The sequence below is a fragment of the Anolis sagrei genome, chromosome 5, assembly GCF_037176765.1.
Source record: "Anolis sagrei isolate rAnoSag1 chromosome 5, rAnoSag1.mat, whole genome shotgun sequence".
Lineage (NCBI taxonomy): Eukaryota > Metazoa > Chordata > Lepidosauria > Squamata > Dactyloidae > Anolis > Anolis sagrei.
Window position 1 is genome coordinate 27,853,937 of NC_090025.1, and position 27,928 is coordinate 27,881,864.

At 40.2% G+C, this 27,928-nt stretch overlaps 2 protein-coding genes across 7 annotated transcripts in view; both read right to left on the reverse strand.

The window, feature by feature from the left end:
• Nucleotides 1-2,122: 2,122 nt before the first annotated feature.
• On the reverse strand, nt 2,123-15,976 carry BDH2 (3-hydroxybutyrate dehydrogenase 2). The gene is made up of 10 exons (XM_060779152.2): nt 15,901-15,976; nt 14,677-14,777; nt 12,440-12,518; nt 11,375-11,471; nt 10,990-11,098; nt 9,947-10,007; nt 7,869-7,982; nt 5,939-5,997; nt 5,140-5,232; nt 2,123-2,517 (listed from the first exon to the last, which is right to left on the reverse strand). Exons 2-10 carry the CDS (start codon nt 14,746-14,748, stop codon nt 2,464-2,466), a joined length of 738 nt encoding a protein of 245 aa, XP_060635135.2. The 5' UTR covers nt 14,749-14,777; nt 15,901-15,976; the 3' UTR covers nt 2,123-2,463.
• A 2,719-nt stretch (nt 15,977-18,695) lies between these two features.
• CENPE (centromere protein E) overlaps nt 18,696-27,928 on the reverse strand; it is a 70,244-nt gene continuing 61,011 nt past the window's right edge. For all 6 annotated transcript variants that reach the window (XM_067468626.1, XM_067468622.1, XM_067468623.1 and 3 more), the window contains 3 exons: nt 23,821-23,986; nt 20,715-20,974; nt 18,696-18,964 (listed from right to left, as the gene is read on the reverse strand). In XM_067468626.1, coding sequence (XP_067324727.1) covers nt 18,876-18,964; nt 20,715-20,974; nt 23,821-23,986 — 515 coding nt within the window. In that variant the 3' untranslated portion in view covers nt 18,696-18,875. The remainder of the gene's footprint in view (nt 18,965-20,714; nt 20,975-23,820; nt 23,987-27,928) is intronic.

Here is a 27,928-nt window from a genome sequence, read left to right on the forward strand (position 1 = left end):
TACAAATATATACACACACATACACACATATATACACACACAAAACACAAATACACAGACCAGGCCACGGCAACGTGTGGCAGGGGATGGCTAGTCTATATAAATAAAAATGTAATGTTAATTTGTGGGATTAACATAACTCAAAAACAACTGGGCGAATTGACACCAAATTTGGACACAATACACCTATCAGGTCAACGAGTGACCATCACTCATAAAAACACTGAAAAACACAGCAGAAGGGACTTAAAAAGCCAAAAAAAATTACAATACAGCACATGCACAAAACCACACATATATATGCAAACACACATGTATACACATATACACAAATGTATACAGACATATACATGTATATACACACACAAAACACATATCCACAGACTGGGCCAGAGCAACATGTGGCAGGGAATGTAATGTTTGTTTGTGGGATTAACATAACTAAAAAACCACTAGACGAATTGCCGCCAAATTTGGACACAACACTAACCCAAGGAGGGACCATCACTCAAAAAAATTGATTTTGTCATTTGGGAGTTGTAGTTGCTGGGATTTATAGTTTACTTACAATCAAAGAGAATTCTGAACTTCACCAGTGGTGGAATTGAACCAAACATGGCACACAGGACTCCCATGACCAACAGAAAACACCGCTAAGACACTACACTTGGAAGGCCATCATACTCAGACAACGAGGGTTTGCCTAAGTAAAAATTGTATGCCTGCAAAACGAAGACCATCTACAAACACCACTCTTGACTTCTGTGAAGATTCTATCAGCCTTGCATTTGAAAAATCCTACAAATCTCTTGGGAAAACAGGCGGACAAATGTCAGCATTCTAGAAGAAGCAACGACTGCCAGAACTGAAGCAATGATCCTCCGCCTTCAACTTTACTGGACTGGCCACGTTGCTCAAATGCCCGATCATGGTCTCTCAGATCTCAGGATTCCATAGCATTGAGACATACCAGTTAATAGTGTTGTCAAACTGTGTTAATTATATAGGGTAGATATTCCCATTGAGCTGTAGCAGTTAAAGTGGTGTCAAACTGGATTAAATCTACAGTGTAGATTTATTTTATTTATTATTTATTTATGATATTTTTATCTTGCCTTTCTCAGGCTGAAGGTGACTCAAGGAGGGCTTACAAATTGGCAGTAATTCGATTTATTTATTTATTTATTTATTTATCGTGTCAGGGCAACCAGTCGATTATATTACATTTCTAAAAGAACAAAGCAAACAAACAGACAAAATACAAAATTTTGATTAAATAGTTGATTAAATGTCCTTTGACCAGTATCAGGCCACTTGGAGTGCTTCTGGTGTTGCCGCAAGAAGGTCCTCCATTGTACATGTGGCAGGGCTCAGGTTGCATTGTAGCAGGTGGTCAGTGGTTTGCTCTTTTCCACACTCACATGTCGAGGATTCCACTTTGTAGCCCCATTTCTGAAGGTTGGCTCTGCATCTTGTGGTGCCAGAGCGCAGTCTGTTCAGCGCCTTCCAAGTCGCCCAGTCTTCTGTGTGCCCAGGAGGGAGTCTCTCATTTGGTATCAGCCATTGGTTGAAGTTCTGGGTTTGAGCCTGCCACTTTTGGACTCTCGCTTGCTGAGGTGTTCCAGCGAGTGTCTCTGTAGATCTTAGAAAGCTATTTCTAGATTTAAGTCATTGACGTGCTGGCTGATACCCAAATGGGATGAGCTGGAGATGTCTCTGGTCCTTTCACTATTGGCTGCTACTTCCCAGGGGATGTCAGGTGGTGTAGTCATAAAATACAATTAAAAACATTTAGAATATTATAAAAATCTATACAAAACCATTAAAACATATAAATCACCAATGTCTTCTTGTTCATTTCATTTTCCAGTAGCATCATCTAAGCCGTTCCATGTTTCACTCTTCATAGTTCCATGTTTATCTGTTACGCTGCATTTCCAAAGGCTTGTTCAAAGAGCCAGGGTTTTTTTTCTATCCAAACCACAGGTTTGCCCAACTTTAAAAAAAAAATGTATACTGGCTTTATAAGAATTTGGCATTCTAAATAAAAAAAAAAATCTCCATCATGCCCCCCCCCCCCCCTTGGCACAACCTAGCTTTGACTATGGTAAGTATATGACTATGGATAGGGGAAAGATTTTATTCCACCACCACTTTTTGTTCTTCAAGAACAAGATATTTTGCATTAATTGCTTAGAAAATACAGTGTTTCTGAAACAGGAACAGGCTTGAATGAAGACACAGAAATCGGATGCAACAAATGTGCAGTGAATCTACTCAGAAAGGTTTCTAGGCAGAGATGGAGTAGTATATATCAGATAGTTGACAGAAGCCCTTGGGATCCATGATTTTCGTTTTAAGGGCAGCACGGTGCAGTTTCTCCACATTCAAACAGCTTCCTTCTGACTTCTCGGATCCAGAGAACTTCATTTCCATTTGCAAATGGCGTCTCCAGGCACCAAGTTACAAGCACCAGCCACCATCAATAACACATTCACTGCCAGTCATGTACACCGACTGAAATACAGAAAACAGGGCAAAATGAGAGAGAATGGCAATCAAGGCAAAAGTGCAACCCCCCCCCCCCAAGATAATTAGAATAAAAATAGTATCAAGCTATATGAAAAGTTTCTGAAGTTATTCTGATATCACATGCTTAAATTCTCAATGACAAATATTTGAAGAGGGTTAAGTTACTGGATAAAACAGTTTGAGACCCCAACACCTAAGAGACCTTCTTCAATATGTGCTGGAATACATACAAACCAAAGTTTAAATGCAAACAATAGAGGTGTGCAATTTGGCCAAAAGGCATCCCATTTCGGGGCCCATTGTCAGCTGACCCCTCATTTTGTTCATCAGAAAGTTACTCGAAAGGAGAAGGGTGCTGCTGTTTTCATTCGGCAAAGATTCGATCCATTGGCTACAATGGGAAATTTTAAAGGCTCAATCGTCAGTCATTTTAAGGCCTATCTGCATAAAATCTACCCCAATTTCAGACAACTGCAGGCCTGCCAAGTTTCAAAACATTTCACCAATCTACTGATTTTTTAGAATTATTTTAAGTTTTAACCATAACATTAAAAAAAGACAAACTGCAAGAGAAGATACTGGGAATTGTAGTCGCTGGTTGTGTCAATTCTTATCCAATCAGAGCATGGACAGAATCAGGCCTTTTATTGGCAGAGAAACAGAGAGAGAACAAACTTCAACTTTGAGAGGAACTCAGAGACTTTTCAATGCTGGCACCATGCAAACACTGCTGGGAAAGTGAGTTCCCAGCAGGGTCTTCTATGGAGGAGGAGCCTCAGAAACTTTCCAAAAAGACATGGAGGATGCTGCTGCTGCCGGGGGAGAGAGAAAAAGACGCTGCAATAATCTCATCTTCTCCATAAGCTCATGGCAGACCCCTGGGTAATATGAAAGTTGGGTCCGGAAGCTCTGAGTGTTACGCTGTTTCAGCTTTGCTCCTTCGGGAGCGGTGTTTGCGCAACACAGAATGGAACACAGATATTATAGAAGGAATGTAAGAGTTCTTTAATGGTAAAACCCTAACCCTTATCTGAACCCTAAACCTTACCCTAACCCTAATTCTAACCCTGACCCACACCCTAAATCTTACCCTAATTCTAATTCTTACCCTAAACCTTATCCTAACCTTCCTCTCCTTTCTATCCTTTTACCAAATGCAACTACGAAGTATATTCTCGCCCTCAGTGTGCCGCTCTCCCTTCCCTTATTTACGATATTACGAGCTTCCAGACCCAGCTACCATACTATCACCAACCCCTGCCTCAGGTATATTGCAGACCGATAAAATCTGGCTTCCTTAATCCATTTTGCCAGACTTTTTGGCTCCCTTCTGCTTGGTCTGTTTTCAGAGATTATATAAAACGGCCCACCGAAAACTACAAATCTTTTTCGTTCAAACTGATTTGGGCCCAAGTCTAGCAAACAAAAAAATTGAGAGCAAAATAATTACATAGATAAATAAGGGTGCTTTGAAAGTGTCCTTGCAGACGGCCAATTCTCTCACACCAGAAGTGACTTGCAGTTTCTCAAGTCGCTCCTGACACGACAAAAAAAAAAAAAAAAAAAAGGTCCCTTCCCCTCTCCATATGTAAAAAGTCCAAATCTGTTACATTTGGTGGAGAAAGTTACATTGTAAAATTATGCAAGCTTGTAAATTACACAGGGCTCTTCATCAAATTGCAGAGAAAAACTTTTGCTCTTCAGATTGACAAAGTCCTATTTATATTATTCATGTTTATCAAAATAGCTTTCAGTCTTTTAATTAAGGCAACAAATGTATAAATGGCATATGATATAATGTTTCCTACGGGCTACAATGACACATATACCACATGCTGTTTTTATTTATGATGCAGGTTTGCAAGGGGAAGTAGAGGCTGGATCAAATTATATGCACAATTTCCCAAATAGTTCACATGATTTTCCCATTACAGTTAACTGAAACTAGAAGTCATCCTTAGGCCTGTCAGCTGCCTTAGGAAGGCCAAGCCAATATGATCAATGGTAAGGTATGATGGGAGTTGTGGTCAAACGTATCTGAACTGCCAAAGGTTCCTCACAGCTAAAAGGACATTCCTTTCCAGTAGAAATAGCATATGTGAAGGCGTTAACTCCATGCCACCTTGAGAATGAAGGATCTGCCATGTAAATCTAATCAAGGACATTTGTATAAATCTTAATCTACTAAACCTCCATTATTCAATAGGTCTACTCTAGTTGAAGTCAAGAATTGGTTTCAGACCTCTTCAAAGCTGCTGCAAATATTGGGACTTGTTGTGTACAGCTTTTTTCATGTCAGGAGTGATTTGAGAAACTGCAAGTCACTTCTGGTGTGAGAGAATTGGCCATCTGAAAGGATGTTGCCCAGGGGATGTCCGGATGTTTTACCATCCTCTGGGAGGCTTCTCTCATGTCCTCGAATGGAAAGCTGGAGCTTACAGACAGTAGCTCCCCGCTCTATGGATTCAAACCTTTCGGTCAGCAGTCCTGCCAGGACAAAGGTTTAACTCATTGCTCCACTGGGGACTCTGGCTTTTCTGATGACAAGTGCCTGAATTCAAACAGTATCAAACAGATTGCTTTGTGGATCACACAAGGATTGCTTACTTCATCAGATGCTAGATATACAAAGAGGTGGGCTATTTCTTCTGCTGTAGCCAGTCTACCCGTCTTTTGCCTGGACAGGAAGTCCTTAAGTGCCTGGGGAAGGAAAGCATTCTCTGTAACAGCAAGTCTAAATGAACAGTTTGTTTCTACACCACTATAGACTCCACATACAAGGCATTCACCATTTCCATGCCAGTAAGGACCTTTTCATACTATGAAACTGTGAGTGATCCATGGATAAGCTGACCCAGGTTTTTTACACTGATCTTTTGACTAAAGTTTCTAGACTCATATATGATTATATAAGGATATAATATGAGTGGTGGAGGCTCCTTCTTTGGAGGCTTTTAAACAGAGGCTGGATGGCCATCTGTCAGGGGTACGTTGAATGCGATTTTCCTGCTTCTTGGCCCATGAGGTCTCTTCCAATCATAGAATCCTATGATTCTATATAATTGGCAGGGGCAAACTTCGGCCCTCCAGGTGTTTTGGACGTCAACTCTCAAAATTCCTAACAGCCAGTATTGGCTGTTAGGAATTTTGAGAGTTGAAGTCCAAAACACTTGGAGGGCTGAAGTTTGCCCGTGCTGGTATACAGCGTGGATTCAGTGGATGCCCATGCCTGGTATACAGCGTGGATTCAGCGGATTCATGTTCTGCAGAGTATGCCTTCCAGTCCACACAACTATACTTTTCCATGAAGACATGGCAACATTTTCAAATAGCCTTTAGAGATTTAAGGATTTTTAGGTGTTTCCTCAATATGTGCTTATCTGCAGCAATGAAATAGTTTGACCACCTGTTCTGGATCAGGGCTGTTCTGGATTCTTTGCCGCAGCAAAGGAGTGTCAACGGTGCCTGAGAAGGTAAGACAGGCTTGATTAGATAACGTCCCTTTTGCTCTTAACAAATACAAATGGATCCTCTAACACAGTGGTTCCTGACCTTTTTTTGACCAAGGACCACTTGACCAGGGACCACTCTCAAACATTAGTACCAAAAGGGCTACAAATCAGTTTTTGGTCAAATTTAGGTTCAGTTTGGTTATTTGGGGTGATGTGTCAGAAAATTGCATTGGATAGACCACATCAGTTCTAGTTTCTGACACAGAACATATGCCACCCAGTAGCTGCCATCTGCTCGCCCACAGAGAACCATATTTAATAAGCCTTGGCACTATAAGAGGGTTTTGCAAGATCAATTGATCTCATTGCAATGGTGTAGTAAGAAAGCTTGGGGAAGACAATGATGCTGGGGAAAATGGAAAGAAAAAGGAAGAGGGGCAGACCAAGGGCAAGATGGATGGTATCCTTGAAGTGACTGGCTTGACTTTGAAGGAACTGAGCATGGCCATGGCTGACAGGGAGCTCCTGCGCAGGCTGGTCCATGAGGTCATGAAAAGTCGGAAGCGACTGAACGAATAAACAACAACAGTAACAGTGAGGCCGTGGACCATATTTTAGTTCTTGCAGATCACTGGTGGTCTACAGACCACAGGTTGGGAATCACTGCTCTACTGGAAGTCTGCTTTGAGAAATAAATCAACCCAGTCTTCCACATTCACTGGGATTAGGGATGCAGAGCCCCAGTGAAAGTGGGAAAACCATGAGCATCTACATTGTAAAATTAATACAGTTTGACACCACTTTAACTGTTATGTCTCAATGCTATGGAATCCTAGGAGTTGTAATATTTAGCCTTTTCTACCAAAGACTGCTGGTGCCTCACCAAACTACAAATCCCAGGACTCTACAGCATTGAGCCATGGTTGTTAAACTGGTGTCAAACATTAATCCTTCCATGTAGATGCACCCTAAGAACTAAAAGAACAGCTATATACAAACAATATATATAGGTTCAATGAATTCTGTTTACATCCTGAAGGCAATACTGAAGTAAAAATGTGTTTATTTTGTGGTGGGATTGTTACAGGTACTGGTTGGAAAGAAGATCCCTAAAGTGGGATTATCCCAAGGTTCAAAAACCAAAGAACCATCAACTGAATTATACCAAGCCAATGTTTTTCTTCAATATGGCTGGCACCATATTTATGCCTTTGTTTTCTAAAATAAATAACTAGGAACTGACAGCCAGTAGCTTATAAACTGGCACTGGTCCACAAACCACCACTTACAGTAGTGTTTTGGGGTCTTAGCTTTCTAGAAGGTTTCTCCTGTGACTGGATAAAAGCTACAAAAATACCATAGTATTTGCTTGATTTTGGGAATGAGATAAAATTTAGGCAAGCATGGCTCATCTTTATGATTCATCACCACACTCTAATCCACACTAGATATGCAAAAATTTCCTTTTCCATAAAGGAATTAAAAATGTGTGGAAATTTATAGTGTGCAATCTACTTGGACTGCTGCATTTCCCTTGAGTTGCTCCTCAAGCTAGTTTTTTAAAAATGCATTCATTATTTAAATTTTTATTTCAGACACTGAAAAGAAGAGGAAGTTCCTCCCTGACCTTCAAAGTATAGCCTTGAATTTGGACTCCTCTCTTATCCTGAAAATTAGACAAAGCACAGACTGTGTTCCTCTGTGTTGCCTGTTTACTTTTGGAAAATTTCTTAAGGAAGGAATATTCAGATGTAGTTTCGCCAGTTCTTTCCTGAAATATGTCAGTGGTATCCCACCCTAATGCCAACCAGAAGCGATCCTGCTAAGCTTCCAAGATCCAGATGTTGTCTTTAAAGTAAGACTGCTTTGTAGAATGTTATTTACCAGGACAAACACAGTTGCATCTAATTCCTTTTCCAATGAAGTCAGCAGCTATAGACTTGGTGAGACCAATAACTGCTGCCTTGGAGGTGCTGTAGACACATCTGTTGGGAACTCCTGAAAAAGAGATGGAAGTTAATAGGGAAACTACATTGTGCTAAATTAAGAAAACAAGTTAACATGCATCGAATTTAAGAGCTGTCCTCTGAATTGCCTTGAGCTGCTTCAATTACACCATGTAACACAATTTTTGTTCCTTGATTATAAATGCCATTTCTGAATTGGTCCTATCATAAGAGCATGGAAAAAGTTTATTAAACTGCAAAAACTTGGTTTTTGGAGGACATTTTACAGCACCTTTTGCTATAGTTTTCCTACTTACTTACTTACTTACTTAGGCGATCCCTCGTTGGACGAGTAAGATGGTCTTCCATCATGGGTTTCCTTGTGGGTCCGCATGTGGCTGTGGAGCCCTATTCTTGCTCTGCATCTTCTTCCGCAGTGAGGGCATTGGGTTCCAGGTGGAAGGCGGTCCCGGTCGGGGTTGGCTTGACGCGCCTTCCTCCTGGCACGTTTCTCTCTTTCACCCTCCACTCGTGCCTCCTCGAATTCTGCAGCACTGCTGGTCACAGCTGACCTCCAGCTGGAGCGCTCAAGGGCCAGGGCCTCCCAGTTCTCAGTGTCTATGCCAGAGTTTTTAAGGTTGGCTTTGAGCCCATCTTTAAATCTCTTTTCCTGTCCACCAATGTTCCGTTTTCCGTTCTTAAGTTCGGAGTAGAGCAACTGCTTTGGGAGACGGTGGTCAGGCATCCGGACAACGTGGCCTGTCCAGCGGAGTTGATGTTGGAGGACCATTGCTTCAATGCTGGTGGTCTTTGCTTCCTCCAGCACGCTGACGTTTGTCCGCTTGTCTTCCCAGGAGATTTGCAGGATTTTCCGGAGGCAGCGCTGATGGAATCGTTCCAGGAGCTGCATGTGACGTCTGTAGACAGTCCACGTCTCACAGGCATATAGCAGGGTTGGGAGGACAATAGCTTTATAGACAAGCACCTTAGTATCCCTACGGATGTCCCGGTCCTCAAACACTCTCTGCTTCATACGGGAAAATGCTGCACTTGCAGAGCTCAGGTGGTGTTGTATTTCGGCGTCGATGTTGACTTTGGTGGAAATATAGTTTTATATAGTTTTCCAATAAATATCTCACTGAGTCTCAACCAATTCATCATAGTTTGTGACAGCCACAAAAATGAAGTTTCTGCAGTATTACAGCTACTTTCAAAGTAATTCTTGCATAATTAAACAGGAAATAACACTTTCAAACCAGGAACAGAACATTTTTCAAAAATTGCAGATAAAGGAATTGCTGTATTTTTTTTTCACCCGAGAACACCTCTCTAAGAATTTCTATAACTTTCAGTGTGACTATGATTTATATCCACTGGAAGCTCACCGTATAATTGCATTGGAAGACCTAGTTTCCTAAAGAGTGCTTATCTCTAGAAATTTCTAGGTACCCCAGAATGACTAAATGAAGTTGTTTACAGAATCACACTGGAAGACCTAGAGATTTCTAGAAAGTACATTTGAAATCAAATCCATAAAAATCAAAACCATATATGTGGACGGATGACTGTAGATATTTACCCTAATTGATCCAAGAGCATAGCTTTGGTTCTAAGAAGTTTTTCTGTGCATCAACATTTAATTGAACAAGAAGGCCAAGTTCCCATAAAAGTGTGCAAAATTTCCCCTCCCGCTAGAAATAGCAGATATTGTCCTATGTGGTAAATGTCTATGCATTTTTCCTCTAGGTACACTAAGACAGAAGTTGATGTAAACTATAGTTGGATTTGGCAAAACTTCAGTATTCACACATAACAGGAAATACATATTTTCCCCACCTAGATGAATATAGGCATCCACAGAAATGGCCTTTAAAACTGGAACTGGATTATAATTATGGCATCTCAGGTCAATATCCGAGAATAGTCAGAGGAACATGATCCATCAGAAGATATTACATTGTGTACATAAGGTAAAAAATAACAACATATGAACAATGTCATGTTCGAACAACTCACCTTTAATGCTGGATGCCACCGAAGACATGTTGATAATATTGCCAGATTTTTGTTCAAGCATCTACAAAATAATTCCAAATATAATCTGTTGTAAGGCCACCAGTGTTAATTGTGGGAATGGAAAAGCCTGACAATCTATGCAAATATTGAGTATACCTTCTGTCTGCTTTCATCACCTTTCTCTTAATCAGTTAAAGCAGTGGTTCCCAACCTTGTTTTGACCAGGTACCACTGGACCAGGGTCCACTTTCACCAGGGACCACTCTCCAAAATTAGTACTAAAAGGGCTACAAATCAGTTTTTGGTCAACTTTATATTTAGCTTGGTTATTTGGGGTGCTGATTCAGAAAACTGCATTAGACAGACCACATCAGCTCTAGTTTCTGATACAGAACATATGCCATCCAGTAGTCACCATCTGCTCGCCCAGAGAAAACCATATTTAATAATCTAGAGCTAATGTGTTAGTAGTAATCTTTCGTAGGTAGTCAGTCTCTCCCTTTCCGACATCCCCATTGCCTTGGCACGATAAGAGGTTTTGCTAGACCAGTCGTTCTCATTGCCAAGTAGTTTTGAAGCAACCGTGTAGTAATAGTGATGCCGCAGACCATATTTTTATTCTTGCGGATCACTGGTAGTCCACGGACCACAGGTTGGAAGCCACTGAGTTATACCTCTAGCTTCTTAAACTTTTCCACTCAAGATCTCTTTGGGCCCTAGAAATGTTTACATGACCCCAAGTATACAGATAGGCAAAAAAATAAAATAAAAATCAAACATTGACTGATAACAAATTTCCCTTTGCAAGCCTTGCCAAACAGGCTGACTTTCTATTTATGAAGCACAGCTGCAGCATCTCCTGCAAAGTCCACTGTGAACACTGCATCAAAAATTTGTGTAAATTTCTAATACAGTCACTAGGTGATGTTCAAAAAACCTTTATTGTTGCCAATTTTTTGGGGAACCCAACATTGAGCTAAGGGGATCCCTTCTGGGATTGGGACCTGGTCTAGATATTGAAGAAGAACAAAGGTTGGCCTGACCTTAGGCAGGAATGCTTTAATCATCAGATACATGCTGCGCACATTGATATTCATTGTGAAATCCCAATCCTTTTCATCACAATCTAAAATGGTCCCATGGTGTACAAATCTGAAACAGAAGAAGATAAAAGTGAGAGAAAAAATCTTCAAGGGTAGCAACTACTAGAGCCATAGGATCATGCTCAAATTAGTAACCCAGCGTGAGACCATAAAGAAATTATCAAAGCAGAATCTAGAGATCTCTGAAAATAGTGAAATAGTAGCAGTCGTATTTTGACTGCTGAAGTTGCATATTGAGATTATTCATTATTCCTATAGACATAAAGCAAAGCCAGACAGACTTGAAAAAGCACATTGCAAGGGGAATATAATAACAATATTTTACCCTGCAATATTACACAGAACATCAATTCTTTTCATTTCCTTGGCTAAATTTTCAATTTGTCCTTTGTTGGTGACATCCAGCATTCGAATCCGAATGCCTGTGAAGGAAATTAACATAACATATGTTACAGTACTCATCATTATGTTCTCACAACAATAAATGATGTCAGTTTGTGATGGGTGAAATATATATCTATACATATGCATATACATATAGTTGGAACATAATTTAATAAGGTTTCCCTATGAGAAGGGCCTTTATGAGTGGTGTTTTTTACTTGGAACTGGACAAAGGGGCTCTGAATCCTGCCCCAGATACAAGCAAGTTCAGTTCCAACAACTTGTAATTCTTTTTACATTTTTGTATGCATTCCTCTAGACCCAGAATTAAATGATTTCTAATTCAACCATTCATGAATATAGCTGTGCCACTATGATTGGTCCACTTCCCATTGTCTTCAATCTCCTTCAAATCTGGTGCATCTTGGGCACAGGTTTTCATTCCATCTTTTGCTTCAAACCTTTGATTCATCTGACAGGCATCTACTGATTGGAAAGGGGGTTTGTTTCAAGTTAGGGAAAGGAGGGGAAGTTTGGAGACGTTTAATTTCTTGGTTTTATTATATATGCTTATTTAATTGTTTGCATCTAAATGTGGCATCAAATTGCTGCCTTTTGTAAGCCTGTGGGGTGAGAAGGGCAGGGTATAAATATGGTACGTAAATTAAATAAATAAATAAATTAATATTATAAGATGAATTTTACAGGGAGACAAGCTTTGATTACTGAAAGCAAATGTCCCTAAATTCAAGGGTGCTTACTCTCAATGAAACAAAGCAAACATCCCTGAGTTCAAGGGTGCTTACTCTCAAATGAAACAAATACAGGTATTTTTGGTGAGTAAACTGTGATGTTCCATAAAAGGTTGGCACTTTGAAGTAGCTGCCAAGGCTGTGGTATCAAAGGTAGGTCCACTGTTTGTAGGGGTAGACTGGACAAGCAAGTGGAGGTATGAGGAAGGGACCCATAAGCACAGAATCCCCTCTCCAAATTATTCAAGGGATACCTGGATGGCCGTCTAGCTCACGAAGTTTGGATTCATTAACGTCTGTAGCAATGACCTCAGCTCCTTCTTTTGCAAAAGCCTTAAAAGCAAAACAAACCATAGTTAATAACTAGACATTAAATTACAGAGTAGCAATGGTTTCTTACAACACATTGACTAACTTGATATTTTTGGTTTTGGTTATAGCATAAACATCATGCCTGCAAAATTGATAGAACCTGAATACTCCTGCAATGACACAAAAGCTTTGTTGCATTTAGTTCTCAGAATGGGTTACAGATGATCCAAAAAACCTGCTTGTGAAATGTGTATCAAAATGTGACATTGGCATCTTTGCAGCCAGCTGAGATTTCCTATACTGAAGATTTTTGTTTCCAAACAGGTATCTTTAGGAGAGCTCTAAAAGTTTTTGTAAACTTTGTTTTAAACCAAATGGCTTTATAAAGTACTTTAAAGCATCAAAACATGTTTGGGTTTCTAATACAGTACATAAAATGTTTCAGTATTACACTACAATCTCACTTATCCAACATAAACGGGCTGACAGAATATTGGATAAGCGAAAATGTTGGACAATAAGGAAAGATTAAGGAAAAGCCTATTAAACCTCAAATCATGTTATGATTATGTTATGATTTTACAAATTAAGCACCAAAACATCATGTTTTACAACAAATCAACCAAAAAAGCACTTCAATACTTGGCAACGTTATGTAGTAATTACTGTATTTACTAATTTAGCACCAAAACATCGCAATGTATTGAAACAGCTGTGGATCCAGGTGGGAGGCAGACTGTGTTGAATACTAAAGAATGTTGGATGAGTGAAGGTTGGATAAGTGAGACTCTAATATAAAAATGGCATTCAAATGGCCAATGGTCACTGCTTCTGGGAGTTGGAATCCCAAAGTAGACCAAAGATTGGAGACCCCTGGTTTAAACCAGGAAACTCTCATTAGAAAAAAACTTTCTTTCCAATCCTGCCACAAATTATGTAGTCTTTCACGCTTACACAGCTGTAATCCAACTGCTATCTGGAGCACCGTATCGTGAGAGGACAACTCCTATGCTGCAGAAGCTCCACTGGTTGTTGGTTCGCTTCCAGGCTAAATACAAAGTGCTGGTCATTACTTATAAAGCCCTAAACGATTCGAGTGCAGAGTATTTGTCTAATCGCATCTCCCCATACAGATCATCCTGGGCATTGTGGTCAATGGAAGAGACCCTCCTCTTGGTCCCACTCCTGTCACAAGCTCAGTTGGTGGGAACGAGAGAGGGGGCCTTCTCTGTGATCGCTTCCCATCTCTGGAACTTCCTTCCTAAAGTAAAAATGGCCCCTACCCTCCCCACCTTTAAGGCACTTCTAAAAATGCACTTACGTACTTTAGCATATGGAGAGGAGGAGGACTAAAATATGTTACCCATTTGGAATGCTGGCCAACTCCACTTGCACTATATGGCTGCCATGATACTTCTTTTTTAATGTAATTGTATTTTTAATGTAATTGTATTTTAAATTGCTTTGAAGGTATTTGTTGTAATATTTATTTATGTTTTAGTTAATTTTGTCTTACTGACTATTCTGTTATATTTTTATCTCAATGCTTAATCCTTTGTGGTAAACTCACTGTTATTATTGTACTCTGTTGTGTATTTTGCTATGTTTTGTACTCACTTAGGCATTGAATGTCTGAAATAAAAGTTTTATTATATTATTATTATAGTCTGCTGGTCATGAGAGTGCTGCCCAGTTGTGTCATTCCAAATAATTACCAGGCCTTTCTAGGGTGGAAGCTCCATCTGTCCGTACCTGGACTGTCACTGTAATATGGGGTGCTGCTGCTTTGCTCCCTTGAGCTAGTATTCCTCAAGTTCTTCTGTGCTTGATTGCTCAGACCGTCAAGAGGAGACCTTATATAATTCTTACAATGCCCAAGGGACACCTTGGCCACCAACCTACAGTTGGGCAGGCACGAAGCTATGGCGGATGGAGTTTGGGAGGGAGACAGCTGATGATGGTTCGCATCTACTCAAGGAAGTACTGAATTTCTCACATCTCTAGATACTCTTCCACCTTTCCTCATCTTCCTCGTCTATGGCATGGGGCATCAGCTTGCCAAGTATTGAGAGGCAACTATTTAACAATTGAGTGAACCATTGCAAATCAGCCAAATAACACCACAGAATGATACAAGACTCAGCAACAAAAGGAAACCAGTAGAGATTTCTAGACTTACAAGAACCATGGCTCGTCCAATCCCTTGTGCCGCCCCAGACACCAGTATTACTTTCCCATCAAGCCGTCCCATTTTGCACCTTTGTGTGTAGTTTGGAATACCTATAAACATTTATTAACAATTATTACAGTGCAGAGCAGAGATGGTCAAACATTTTCTGAGCTTTAGAAATTGAGGGTAAGGATGGTCTGTTATCAGAAGAAGTCCAAAGGGGCGGAACCATGAGTTATTGCACCAACCAAGAGATCCCTCTACTCTGAAGATCTCGCTCTAGATCTTCTACTCTGACCTCAAGAAGACCTGTTTTTGATCAATGGTTTCACAATAGTAAAGCAAGAAAAGTTTAATTTGTTAACTATTAAGATACAGATCCTGACAAGAGAGGCAGAAAATAAAAACAGTAGCAACTATAAAGCAAATAAAATGAACATTTAGCCATATTTCAAGCCATGTCACAAATCTCCCTGAACCTTTTCCAAAATTTCAGATCCGTGAAACCCGATTCAGACCTCACAAATTCCTCTCTTCCTGATTGAACTCTCTATGGCTATGTTATACTGTCTCTGTCAACTACACCATCCAGAGCTGTAGCTTCTCAATGCAAAAGCTGTTCCACTTCAGATAGAAGGTATTGGAAGATACATCTACACTGTAGAATTAGTGCTGCTTGACGACACTTCCAACTACTTTGGCTCAATGCTATGGAATCCTGAGATTTGAAGTTTTGATGAGGCATCAGCATGCTCTTGTAAAACGACAACTCCTGCGATTCCAAAGCATTAAGCCAATTAAGGTGCAATAATTCCATAGTGTAAATGCACCCCTAAACTTGCTTGACTTGGCTATGTCCCATTAAATTAAGTGGAGCTGACTTTAGAAAGTAGAAGCATAGTTATACAGGTATGCAATTTCCATGATTCCACAACAACGAGCACCTGCAGTGTAGAAATAATGCCATTAAAGTGGCGTCAAACTGCATTCACTCTACAGTGTAGACCAGGCCTGGGCAAACTTTGGCCTTCCAGGTGTTTTGGAATTAACTCCCACAATTCCTAACAGCTGGAGAGCCAAAGTTTGCCCAGGCTTGATGTTGATGCACCCAAAAAGAGAATTCCACATGCTCAATACACAAACTTGCAAATCAATTCTCATGCTTGCAAACTTCTGCACTTGAAACAGACTAATATTACTTAAAAGCATGAGCCACACCAACAAAACACTCACCACAGGAATTCAGCAATTACTGCTTGTGAAGACCTTTGCCCAGGAGGCGGGTTTTTCCGCTTCTCTGACAGCATGCTGGGATTCGTAGTTGAGTGTGCTGGCAAAGTTATTTTTATTTCGGAACTCATTGTGGCTGTGTCAGTTTAAATGCTACCATCTAGTGGACATCTAGGTGAGATCTTGCAATAAAGACACATGCATCAAACTTTAGTCAGCACATTGGGATTGCCAATTGAAGTACAGGACGGGCCCCTTGTATCTTTAATAGTTATATAAAAGAAGGGGTTTTCTCTTTTTCGTGCAAGTGGCACCTGCTTTATTTATTCAGTGTCAAAAACATTGCATAAATAAGTATAAACTTGATAAAACAGAAGAAGCACAGTGACTAAATAATTTTAGACCAAAAATGGGCAACAGCAACTGCATTGTCTGTAGCTTTAAACAATACTTCCTCTGTGCATGAGGCAGGGCATTGTGGACAAGCAAACAGATGAGGAGTTGTTTGTTCTGCTCCACAGTCGCACAAGGTGGAGGATTCTTCTCGGTAGTACCACTCTGCCAGGTTGTCTTTTGATCTGCCCACTCCACTTCTGAGTCTGTTCTGGGGAGCCATCCAGTTGGGATTTCCTGGTTTAGTTGCCCAGAGGGATACCCTTGCTGTTGACAGAAAATTCTGAGACTGCCTTGGACCGCAAAAAGATCAAATCAGTTCATACTTCAGGAAATAATGCCCAGTTGCTCATTGGAAGGAAGGATATTAGAAATGAAGTAATTTGGCCACATAATGAGAAGACAGGAAAGCTTGGAGAAGATAATGATGCTGGGAAAAATGGATGGAAAAATGAAGAGGGGCCAACCAAGGGGAAGAGGGATGGATGGTATCCTTGAAGTGACTGGTTTGACTCTTATGGAGCTGGGGGTGGCCACGGCCGACTGGGAGCTCTGGTGTGGGCTGGTCCATTAGGTCACGAAGAGTCAGAAGCGACTGAACAAATAAACAACAGCAACCTAGGCAGTCACCTCTCCACAACCCCTTAACATTGATACTGAAATAATAATAACAATAATAACTTTGAAAAAAGGAGACCGAGGGCTTAATTCAACAACAAGACACCATCAAATGTATGAAGCAGTTATTTCAGTACCACCAATGGGAAAAAGTTTATTTATTATATTAAAAAGCATTGGTGATTCTAAGATGCATCCCATTTTTAGAGATATTTATATTTGGGTGTGTGTGTGTGTGGTTGTATCTTAAAATCAAAGAAACACAGTTTTCCGACTTACAAGCCTGGGAGCAATATTCATTTATTTGTAGTTGTATACCCTGCTCTTACAGGGATGGATGGATGTTAAAGTAGTATCAAACTGCATTAATTATATGGTGTAGACATACCCTCCAGTATCAGAAGATTCAACGTAAACATGATACTATTTGGAAAAGTGGGAGACAGCAGGAAAAGATGGAAGGCCATATATTAGATGTGTTGCTTCAGTTGAGGAAACTATGGCCTTGAGTTTGCAAAACCTGACCAGAACAGTTGAACAATAGGGCTCTTGAAGGTGTCTGTTATTAGATTTGCCACACATTAGTCAATGTGACAGCAAATGAGAACAAGTCAGAAGCAATATGCCTTTGTAAATTTGCTGAAAAGGAACATGAACTTTTGTGGGGATTTGTTAAACTCTAAAAGTCAATTCAGTTTCAAGGATAATCTCCAAGGCCAAGTATCATTTGTGGGTGGGATCAAAAGCAGAAGGGTAGTAACAAAAAGTAAATATATGTACGAGTTTAAAGCTCTTGCAGCTGTACCTAAGAAGTATATCAACTCTTAACATTGGGAAAAAAATGGCAAATGATGACAGTCTCCTTCTCTGGAGGTTTTTAGGTAGAGGCTAGATGGCTATTTGTTGGGGATGCTTTGATATTTTTTTCCTGCATGGCAGAATGGGATTGGATTGAATGGCTCTTGGAGTCTCTTGATTCTATGGTGTGATGAGGAAGAAGACACAACCATTTGGGAAAGTGTAAAGGGCCAGCCTGAAGCCCTAGGAGGTCTGATTCAGGTCCAAGGCCTAAGGATTCCCACCTCTGCACCAAAAAGTGTTTTTGCCTCTGTCTTGATCAGCCTTAGTCAATGGCTGATCATTGAAAATGCACATAAAGGATGAGTCTCAGTTCATTTGGTTTGGGTTTCCAGGTTAACCTGGAAAAAAGATTCCTGATGGAAGCACTGAATATTGCGTATGAGCTTGTATGCATGTTATAGTGTAAAAGGAATGCATTGTTCCAAAATGTAAAGTCCATCTGTGGAAACACTGTGGGCTAAAATACCAGGAAGAACAGATAATTAAAATGTAGTGGGTTGCTGTTAAGTTTTCCAGGCTGGATGGCCATGTTCCAGAAGCATTCTCTCCTGACATTTTGCCCACATACTCAATAAGAAGGGTAGCACGAATTGCCAACCAACATCTGGAGAGCCCTAAACTATTTGGCCTGATTCTGTTTTTGTTTTGCTCTGAAAAGGTGGGGAGTACATCATTGTTTGGATTGTCAATACACTATCATATTTGTCTGCACGAGTTCCCTACTTCAACTTGCTAGTGTACACATCTAATGATCATGAGAAAAGGACATCTGACTTAATAATAAGCAATGTGGGAACAGACGAGTCGCTGAGCTTGGAAACCTATTTCATAGTAGAATCCCACAATCTTTTAGCCAACATGGCTAGGACTCGAAGGAGTAACATTTTAAAGCTCGTTTTAGAAATGCACCAAAGATATACTTTAGCTTAAGCAAATATACAAACATAGTTTTTATTTGTTACATTAAGGTACAAAACAGATAAGCAAATGTAAACATTGAAAAATATGAAATACAAAAAAGAGTCTTTATTTAAGATACATTCTTTAATAGTTACAAAAATAGTTTAAAAAGTTATCTTCTTCAAATCCTCAAAACAACTCGGATCCTACTGGGTTTTACAGTTAGAAGCAGCATCTTTATCAAGCCAGTATTTAAGATTGTGTTCGATAGATTCTGCAGTTGTAGATCTCGAGTCTATGAAACAAAATAACATTTAACAAAAACAGTTGAAATCAATTATTTGTTTTACAAACATCTGTACAACTAGGAGGAAAACACTTGCTCAGAAAATAGTTGGCTAAGCCTCCAATACTTTCAGAATTCATAAGCTGTTGTGCAAATGGTAGGGAGCTGAACTTCATAACTTAAACCAGTGCTGTGAACTCTGTGGCCATAACAATATTTTTTAAATTGAAGCTACCACTATCCCTTCTGAGCTCTCCTGGAAAGGGTTGATGAGCCAACAATATTTATAAAGCCATATGATCACCACAACTGGCTGTTCAGTTCTTGACACTATCACTGTTTTGTAATTTTAATTGTAGTTTTGTAACTTTTTTTGGAGTTATCTTTCCACACAAGGGCTGGGCTTTAGCACAGCAGGTTAACCACCAGGTTCAGTAAATCTTGCCAACCAAGTGGTTGGTGGTTCAAAGCCCGGGTCAGTGAGTTCCTGGCCTTTAGCCGTTAGGAAATACTAGAAAAATGCTGGCCATTTGATCAAGGAGGAAGTTTATGAACAAAGCTCTTCGGCAGGCATATGGAGTGACAGCACCCCCCCCCCCCCCCCCGTGGCTAGAACTGAACACAAGCCTCCAAGATGCCAAAGATGGGTAAGGCCTATATATACCTCTATCTATGTACAATTGTCTGTCTTGTCAATGTATAAACTGCACTGAATATTTGCTGTATATGTGTTCTGTGATCCTCCCTGAGTCCCCTTCGGGGTGAGAAGGGCAGAACATAAATACTGTAAATAAATAATTTTTAAAAAACCTTAGAAAAGAGGGTGAACTGACTGTCCCGGAAAACTCTAGGAATGACAATTCAGCAATTAAACACAATAATGCCTCACCGCATTGAGTACTGACCCCCCCCCCCCTTTTAGCATGTTGGCCAAACTGACCAATTCATGTGATCCCGAGGGGCTCCAAGACCCACTGCACTGCCAAGCCCTGCTCTCCTGCAAAAATCTTGAACATTCCAGATCATGGCAGGATGGTTCTTGTACAGTCTTCCCCACTTCTTACTGTAGAAATTAGGTACTATTCCAAATGTTCCCAAATTTTGGTCCTCCACGTGTTTTTGGTTTCAACTCCCAGAGTTCGTAACTGCTAGTCAGGCCGATTGGGGCTTCTTTGAGAAGGGAAGCTAGGAAGACAGTTCCACTGTGTCTCCTGGGTCATTAGTTGGGAGCCCCTCAACCCAGGACCAACCGCCACTCTGGGGTCAGAGTGACGAAGGGGAGCCAGGAAGATAGTTCCACCGTGTCTCCTGGGTCATCAGTGGGAGCCCCTCCCCCAGCAACAATATTAGTAATATATAATACTAATATTGTTCTGTGCTAATAGAACAATATTAATATATTTTGTGTGTGTGTGTATATATATATATTATAATATTGATAAAAAACTAATACTACAATGTAATAATTGTATATTATATATTACATGTAATATTACTAATAATATTGCAGTATAGTGGTATAGTACAATATAGTAATATATAATAACACTATTGTGCTATGCTAATATAATATAATATAATATAATATAATATAATATAATATAATATATTGTATGTACTTATAACTTTTAAGCCACTCTGAGTCTCCTTCGGGGTGAGAAGGGTGGGATATAAATTCGTATATAAATAAACAAATAATAAATTTGAAGACCAAAACATTCTGAATTAGCGCTATAGAGCCTATCATGCTATTGCCTACCTGTTAGATTTTCTTGGCATGGGTCACTAAAGAAGCTGAAGCCATCTGAAGGTGCAGCAGTGGGGGTGTTAGGTGGTAAAACTGGATTCAGAATTTGTTTCCAAGAGGGAGAAGATGGCAGTGCTGCGTTCAAGGGAGGAGCTGTCTTCTTTGGAGATTTCGGTATTTGCTCTTCGTGAACGTCTCTTGGGAGATGTGCCCTCGTCTTCAAAGCTCGTTCCTTCCATTTTTTAACGTCTTCTTTCAAGCCAACCATATTTCTTAAAGCAGGAATGTGAAGAGATATGGTCACTTGATGTGCAACTCAGCACTCTTTTTTAAAAACAAATACCTTACACATGGCTGCCCTGCCCTCCCTTTATTTCCACTTTTGCCACACATATTCCTAAATATATTTGAGAACCAAGAGCCAATAGTACGCCTTCCCTCCGTTCCTGACCTACTTTAAACACTGGATACTAGTCATGTGCGATCCAAAAAAAAAAAAAAAGTTCTAAACTGTGTTCAAAAGGAGGAGGCGCTAACACTTCGTTTCTAAAGTCCGTTATGAATTTTGGGGTAAACATTTCGAAACTTTATGAAACTTCCAAATCTTCATAAGTACTTTGTTAATGGCAGCCGTGCATGAGCAATAGGGAAAATATCACTGGCAGTGGGGAAACTTCAGGGGCTTCTCTCTCCCTCTTTTTTGAGATAGCCCGATGAAACTTACATTTACCACTGTTAGCCTACCAAATTTCAGAACATTTCACTTATCCATAGATTTTTGGCAAATTATTCTAAAGTTTTAAAAAACATTTTTTTAAAAACCTACAAGAGCTAGCTCCTTGATTTTTCTCTTCAATGACACAAGATAACAGGGGATCACCCCCCCCCCCAAGTTTCAGAAATACTAATAGAACTACTGATTTAGTGGATTTTAAGAACGTTTTCAGAAGAACTAACTGTTTAAGGGGAGGGGTCATTTTCTCTCCCCTCTCCTGATCGGCACATTTTCCTCCCAAGGCATACTAGAGGATGTAGTTTAAGGCAGAGCCTTTTGCAATATCTACCATTGGGGTCCTGGCTTTCCCAAACTACAGTGAAGATGGCTGTGATTAGCCATGACCACTGAGCCTCCTTTATGGCAGCGCTGGCAAAGATGGGGCCAAAGCAGGCCCGTTGCCAGGATTTTGATTCGGGGGGGGGGGGCTGAGACTGAGTGAAAGAGGGTCTACCCTAGCAAACCTTTTGTATCATTACCCCAATACCCCCATGCATATGGGATATATTGAGCATGGTGATCAGGCCACCATGAGAATTTTGGGGAGGGGGATGAAGCCCCCAAAGCGCCCCCCCCCCCCCCGGCTACATGCCTGGGCCAAAGGAATGAGATTTTAAAAGCAGCTTTATCGAAGTTGCTTAATGGTTATAGTGAAAATTAAACAGACCTTGGGAAACATTCAAACATTACAGAACATTTACAAAAAATGGATAACTGATTCAAATTCTAAATACCCACCCCACCTTTCCTGCATGCGTCGGAACTCACCTTCGAATGTCCAAATTTAATGAATCAGATAAGAGTTCCAATCTCATCAGAAATTTTGTGCAAGCCTAGTGGATACCGTATAAACCAGGCATGGGCAAACCTTGACCTTTCAGGTGTTTTGGACTTCCAGTAGGATGTTAGAAATCGAGGGATTTGAAGGGATGTGAAGGGAGCTACACAGATACAGTAAAAAATGTCTAGTCTGATGTTAGGTGTCTGATTTTGTCTATGTTTTGGTCACTAGTTTCTGCTTTCGAAAAAGGAGATATTTATTTAAAACGTATTTATTTAAAACTTTTATATCCCGATCTTCTCTACCTCTGCAGAGGGACTCGGATAACCTGGAAGCAAGAACAAGGTCAACATTACGAATCTGGTCACAGCTTTGGGAGAATGTGGACTTTCCGTACAATGTCTTGGCTCCTCCAAAATTTACTTTTCTTTCTCTCTCTCTTTTCTGAATTTCTGCTACCCTCTTTATTAAAAAAGAGAGAGAAGCCTTCAATTGTCTAAAAGAGGGCTTTTGGGTTTGTTTCCACTGATCTATTTTTCAATTAACTTTTGTCTATGAAAATGGCAAAATCTGGAAACAATTACTTATTTGGGTTCTCCAGTCCAAGCTGAAATATTATGAGAGTTATAGTACAAAGAAGTAACTTTGAAATGAGCATATGAAGTGACGCAAGTGTATTAATTTATGTGTTTCATTTTATTTATACCTGGCCTTACCTGAAACAGCTCAAATTATGAGTCCACAATCCTGTCTTCTTTTTATGATTTTTCCTGTTAGGTGGTTTGGGCCAAGAAACATGTAACAGGCTCAATATAACCTTCATGGCTGTCTACGCTTAAATTTCAGGACTCTAGTTTTTATAAAATGCTATACCCTTTCACAACAGGGTATTTTGGGTGACAACTCCCAACTTCTTTGACCACTGGTCATGTCTGTCTAGAGCTTATGGGAGTTGGAATAACACATCTAGAGTACACTGTGTTGGGAAAGGATGCCATAACTATTATGTGATCTAGAAGTTAAATGGCTTTATCTCAGGCCATAAATGGATTACGTGCTACTCAAAGCCATTATAAGTTCCAACTGGTTTGTCCAGGTCAAGCTGTAATCAAAGCAATTATGACCCACCAGCCACAGAGTGTGGCTTGTCTAGGCACAGGTGACCTGGACAAACCAATTGGAGGTTATAATGGCTTTGGGTTGCTGTGAATTTTCCGGGCTGTATGGCCATGTTCCAGAAGCATTCTCTCCTGATGTTTCACCCACATCTATGGCAGGCATCCTCAGAGGTTGTGAGATTTGTAGGAAACTAGGCAAGTGGGGTTCATATATCTGTGGAATGTCCAGAATTTTATCAATGGATTTTAACTTGTGTTTTAACTCCGTGTAACTTGTATGTTTTTAATGGAGTTTTATCTCTTGTTTTAATGATGTTGCATCCCGCTTCGAACCACAGGGAGAGGCAGGTAATAAATGTATCATCATTATATGGTAAGAGTGACAAACTCAAAAGCTCAGAGAACCAATATGCACACAAAATTATATGTAATTTTAAGACTTACGCCAACACAACTTCATGTTCTTGCTGGAGCTGACTGTATTTCTTTTCCAGCTTGGCATGTTCACTTTTCAGCATAAGCAGGTGAGTATTTTGAACGATGCCACTTCCGCCACCGTAGGTGATTGGCTGAGGTGGCTGAGGAAGGTCTTTGCTTGACAGTACTGCAACTTGTTAAAAAGAAGGCTATCAAAATCTCAAAAATACAACAGCTCAAGGAAAATGGCAGACCATTTTGCTTGCTTGAGCGTGACCTCAACAATATTCCTACCACAGAAGGCAAACACTTTTAGAACCTAGTATACCAGAATACAGGCCAGAAATAGAGACCAAATATGTGAGATGTCCTGGTTTAAGTTGACAAAACAGATTGTCAACCATTTTAGATAAGGAAAACAGCCTGCCTCCAGAGACAGAATCTATAATTTGTTGCCTGTGTCTTTAAGAATATTGGGGGGGGGGGGGGCTCAAGTCTCAGCTCCAGAATGGTAGTTATTTTACAGTTAGGCAGATCAGTTGGAGTCTAAGTATGGAAAGAAACAGGGGATAGAAAGTGCAGAGGAATTCATGGAGATAAACAAATAGTCCAGTCAGAGATAAATAGTTATATAGATAATAGAAAGATATAGATAGTAGCATTATAGTAATAGATAGTAAAGAAAAGTAAAGTCATATCTAATATCTATATAGTAAAACAACAACAGTCACATTTTGAGTTAAGAACAGGGCTGCAGAAGCTTATAGGATTTCCTTTTCAGTGGCAAATAAGGGAAAGGAAATTCAGTTTGTTTCACTAAAACATTTCAATTTACATATAGCTTCCAATCTCTTTTTGTGTTATACAGTGTTCCCTCAAATCATAGAATCATAGAATCAAAGAGTTGGAAGAGACCTCATGGGCCATCCAGTCCAACCCCCTGCCAAGAAGCAGGAATATTGCATTCAAATCACCCCTGACAAATGGCCATCCAGCCTCTGCTTAAAAGCTTCCAAAGAAGGAGCCTCCACAACACTCCGGGGCAGAGAGTTCCACTGCTGAACGGCTCTCACAGTCAGGAAGTTCTTCCTAATGTTCAGATGGAATCTCCTCTCTTGTAGTGGAGGGGACGTGGTTTTAAAAAGCGAATTTTCATATATTTCCCCAATGCCCATATGTCATGATTTACTGCCATATTGGCCTATTTCTGCAGTAGGCCTTTGTTCACAGAAAATGCTGATTGTTTGAGAAATCAGTGCTCCAAAGAAGAAGTTACTATTCAAGGGTAACAACATATCCGGACAAAACCAGCTAGCTGTTTGCTAGATAGAACCCCCAAGTTTCCCAGTCGCTCTGAAGCCATGTTTGCAACAGACTAACAGATAAGATACAGTCATGGTCAGAGAACAATGGACCATAGTTATGTTATAGTTGTGCCATTGTTAGGATCCCACGTGTGCCATAATGTCAATCAAAATCACAAACAACTAATGAACAACTGCATAGCTAACTTAGACCAATGAAATGATTTATCTTTGGGAACCAATGAGATGATTGATTTCTATGTACCAATCAAACTGTTTTAATGAAAGTCATAAATAATCAATGTAACCAACTTTAGGTTGGACAAACCCCTTTATTGCATACCCATATGCATGTTTGTCACTATTGCTTCAGCTGCGCAATAAATAGCATTTTGCAGTTTTAAAGATTCAACTTTCGTGGTGTCCTTCCTCGCCCTCCTTGGGAAGGGGCAATCTGCTCTTGGATTTTGGATTTGTGGATTATCTTTTTGGTTTTTGCCCCTACATTTTCTGGAGGTTCCACCGAGATGTTGCATATTTGAGGGCGTTCTTTTTGGAAGGCACTAGCCGAGAGAGGCATTTGGGGCCTCTGGCTCAGGTGCTTATCTCTTGGCGGCAAGAGAAGGGAAGGAGTCATCTGCGTGTGTGCTTGGACCCAGCCGCCGGATTCTCCATCTTTTGGCTTGCCGCCCAAGAGTGGGCCGAGCCTGGTTGAATTACTGCAAAAGCTTCGGGGAGGGTAAGTATGAGATGCTATGAGATGCATTGAATTGGTGACTCTGGTGGGAATTGGTGATTGTGTTGGGACCACACTCGTATAGTTAGCGGGAAGTTTCTATTAGCTGCAGTAAAAAAACATCCTTTGGACTAGAGTGTGGGGGAGAGTGAAATCGGATGCTCTGACTTCACTTCCCAGGGAAAACAAACTTTTAGTACTGGCTGGAGAAAAGCCAGACGAAATCCTATAGGAACGTGGCACTTGTGTGTGTGTTTCCATGTGCGCAAGGCTGTCTTGTCTGCACACCACCTGTCTATATGTCCTGTTTCCACACTTATGTGGTTTCCACACTTATGTGGGGGGATTTAAGATTGATGTGATGTCGAGTTAAAAATGACAAACTGCCTATGCTGATGTTTTTTACTAATGTTGATGTCTTAAACTTTTGTGTTGAAATGTATTGCAAATGCTGAGGTGCTGATTTGGTTGCAAAGGTACTGTGTTAACTCTTGAGTGTGCATTCTGAGGCTGGAGAGGGCTTCGCCTCAGTGATTCTGGAAAGGAAAGAAATGAGAAGCTGTTTTGATGTTGTGTGTGTGATTTGAATTTTCTGCAAAAACTTTGGATTCTAGCCACCTGTTTGAAAGGGAGAAATAGTATTTGTGTTTGCTTGAGTCAAAGGGTGACAGAAGCAGTGAGATGTTATAAAAGACATGAATCTTGCATTTTTAGGGGCCCTTCCTTGAATGGAACAGTTGTTTGCCTTTTTCTGTACTCCAAGAGATCCCCTGCATAGAGACACAAGCCTCCTTGCTGCTTTCCTATAACAGCTCAGCAGCCAGCCTTCAGTGGCTCCCAGCTCCCAGCTTCCACAAGCTCCAAAGTGGCTTCTGTCGCACAGTAGCACTGGCTTCCTTTTACCATCAAAACCCCAAGGAAGTCACCTACAGACGCAGTCAGTCAGTATGGGACTTTGGACTAGAGCTGTGTGGGAGAGTGGACAGGTGCCTCTGAAGAATCAATTCCCGATTTGTGAAAAAGATTTGAGAAAATTATGTGATACTCCCTGGGAATTGTCAATTGTGTGAAATTCCCTGGAAACTAGGTTCTGTGAGACCTTGTGTTGTTGGAGGTATTTGTGATGTGCACATGTGATCTTGAGTGAGTGGCAGCAAAGATTATCTATGTGTTGCAACACTGGGTTGAGATTTGTGCAAGCACTGCTGTGTAAAAAGAATGAGTACTTCATTTAGTTTTCCAAGAGTGCTGAATGAAAAGATTTTAAAGAGAAACTGAGAACTGTCTTGTGTAGATGGATTATTGTTGTTTCAAATGGGGGGACTCGTTGTTCAAGTGCTTGGGAGAAGATAGGAATGTGGAATACAATGATGTGTAAAAAGAGAGCTTTGTGTCCTGAACTTTGGCATGGAAAAAATATATAAAAAATAAGACTGCCTGAAAAGTTGTCAGGTGATTTGGCTATTTTGACCTTGTATGTGTGCCAAAATGACACGGGACTGAGTTTGAGATTCTGTATATTCCATTGATGAAATGAAGGCTGGGAGCGAGAGACACTCAGACATGTTGAGTTGAAAAGTAAATATAGAATGTTAATTGTGGGAAATGAATTTATGTTCGAAATGTGTCTTTTGATATTTAGCAACACACCCCTAATGCTGCAATTTGAAAAGCTGTGTTCTTAAAATGTAAGAAGAATGTGTATTATGACAAAATGGGTGATCTTTAAAAGTTTGATGTTTTCAATAATTGTTTTGAATTTTTATGTTTATGCTCTGTTTTGTGTGCTGTTTTCAAATGATGTGTGTGTGAACGAGGTTTCTCTCTCTGTGTGTGAATGTGTAAAAGTCCTAACCACTAACCACTAATCAACCTATCCTTTGCAGATTGAATGTGTGTGAATTTGGAGAATGAATATTATGCTATGTGACATTTTCTGAAATGCTTAAAATCCTGATTTGTTCTGTGTCTATGGGGAAAAATGAGTCTTGCATTATGAATTTGTATCTTTTGAAAACATGAAAATTTGCCTGCATGGGCTGTATAAATAACTGTATGAAAAAAAAGAGCAAAAACCTGATGTCAAGGGTTTTTG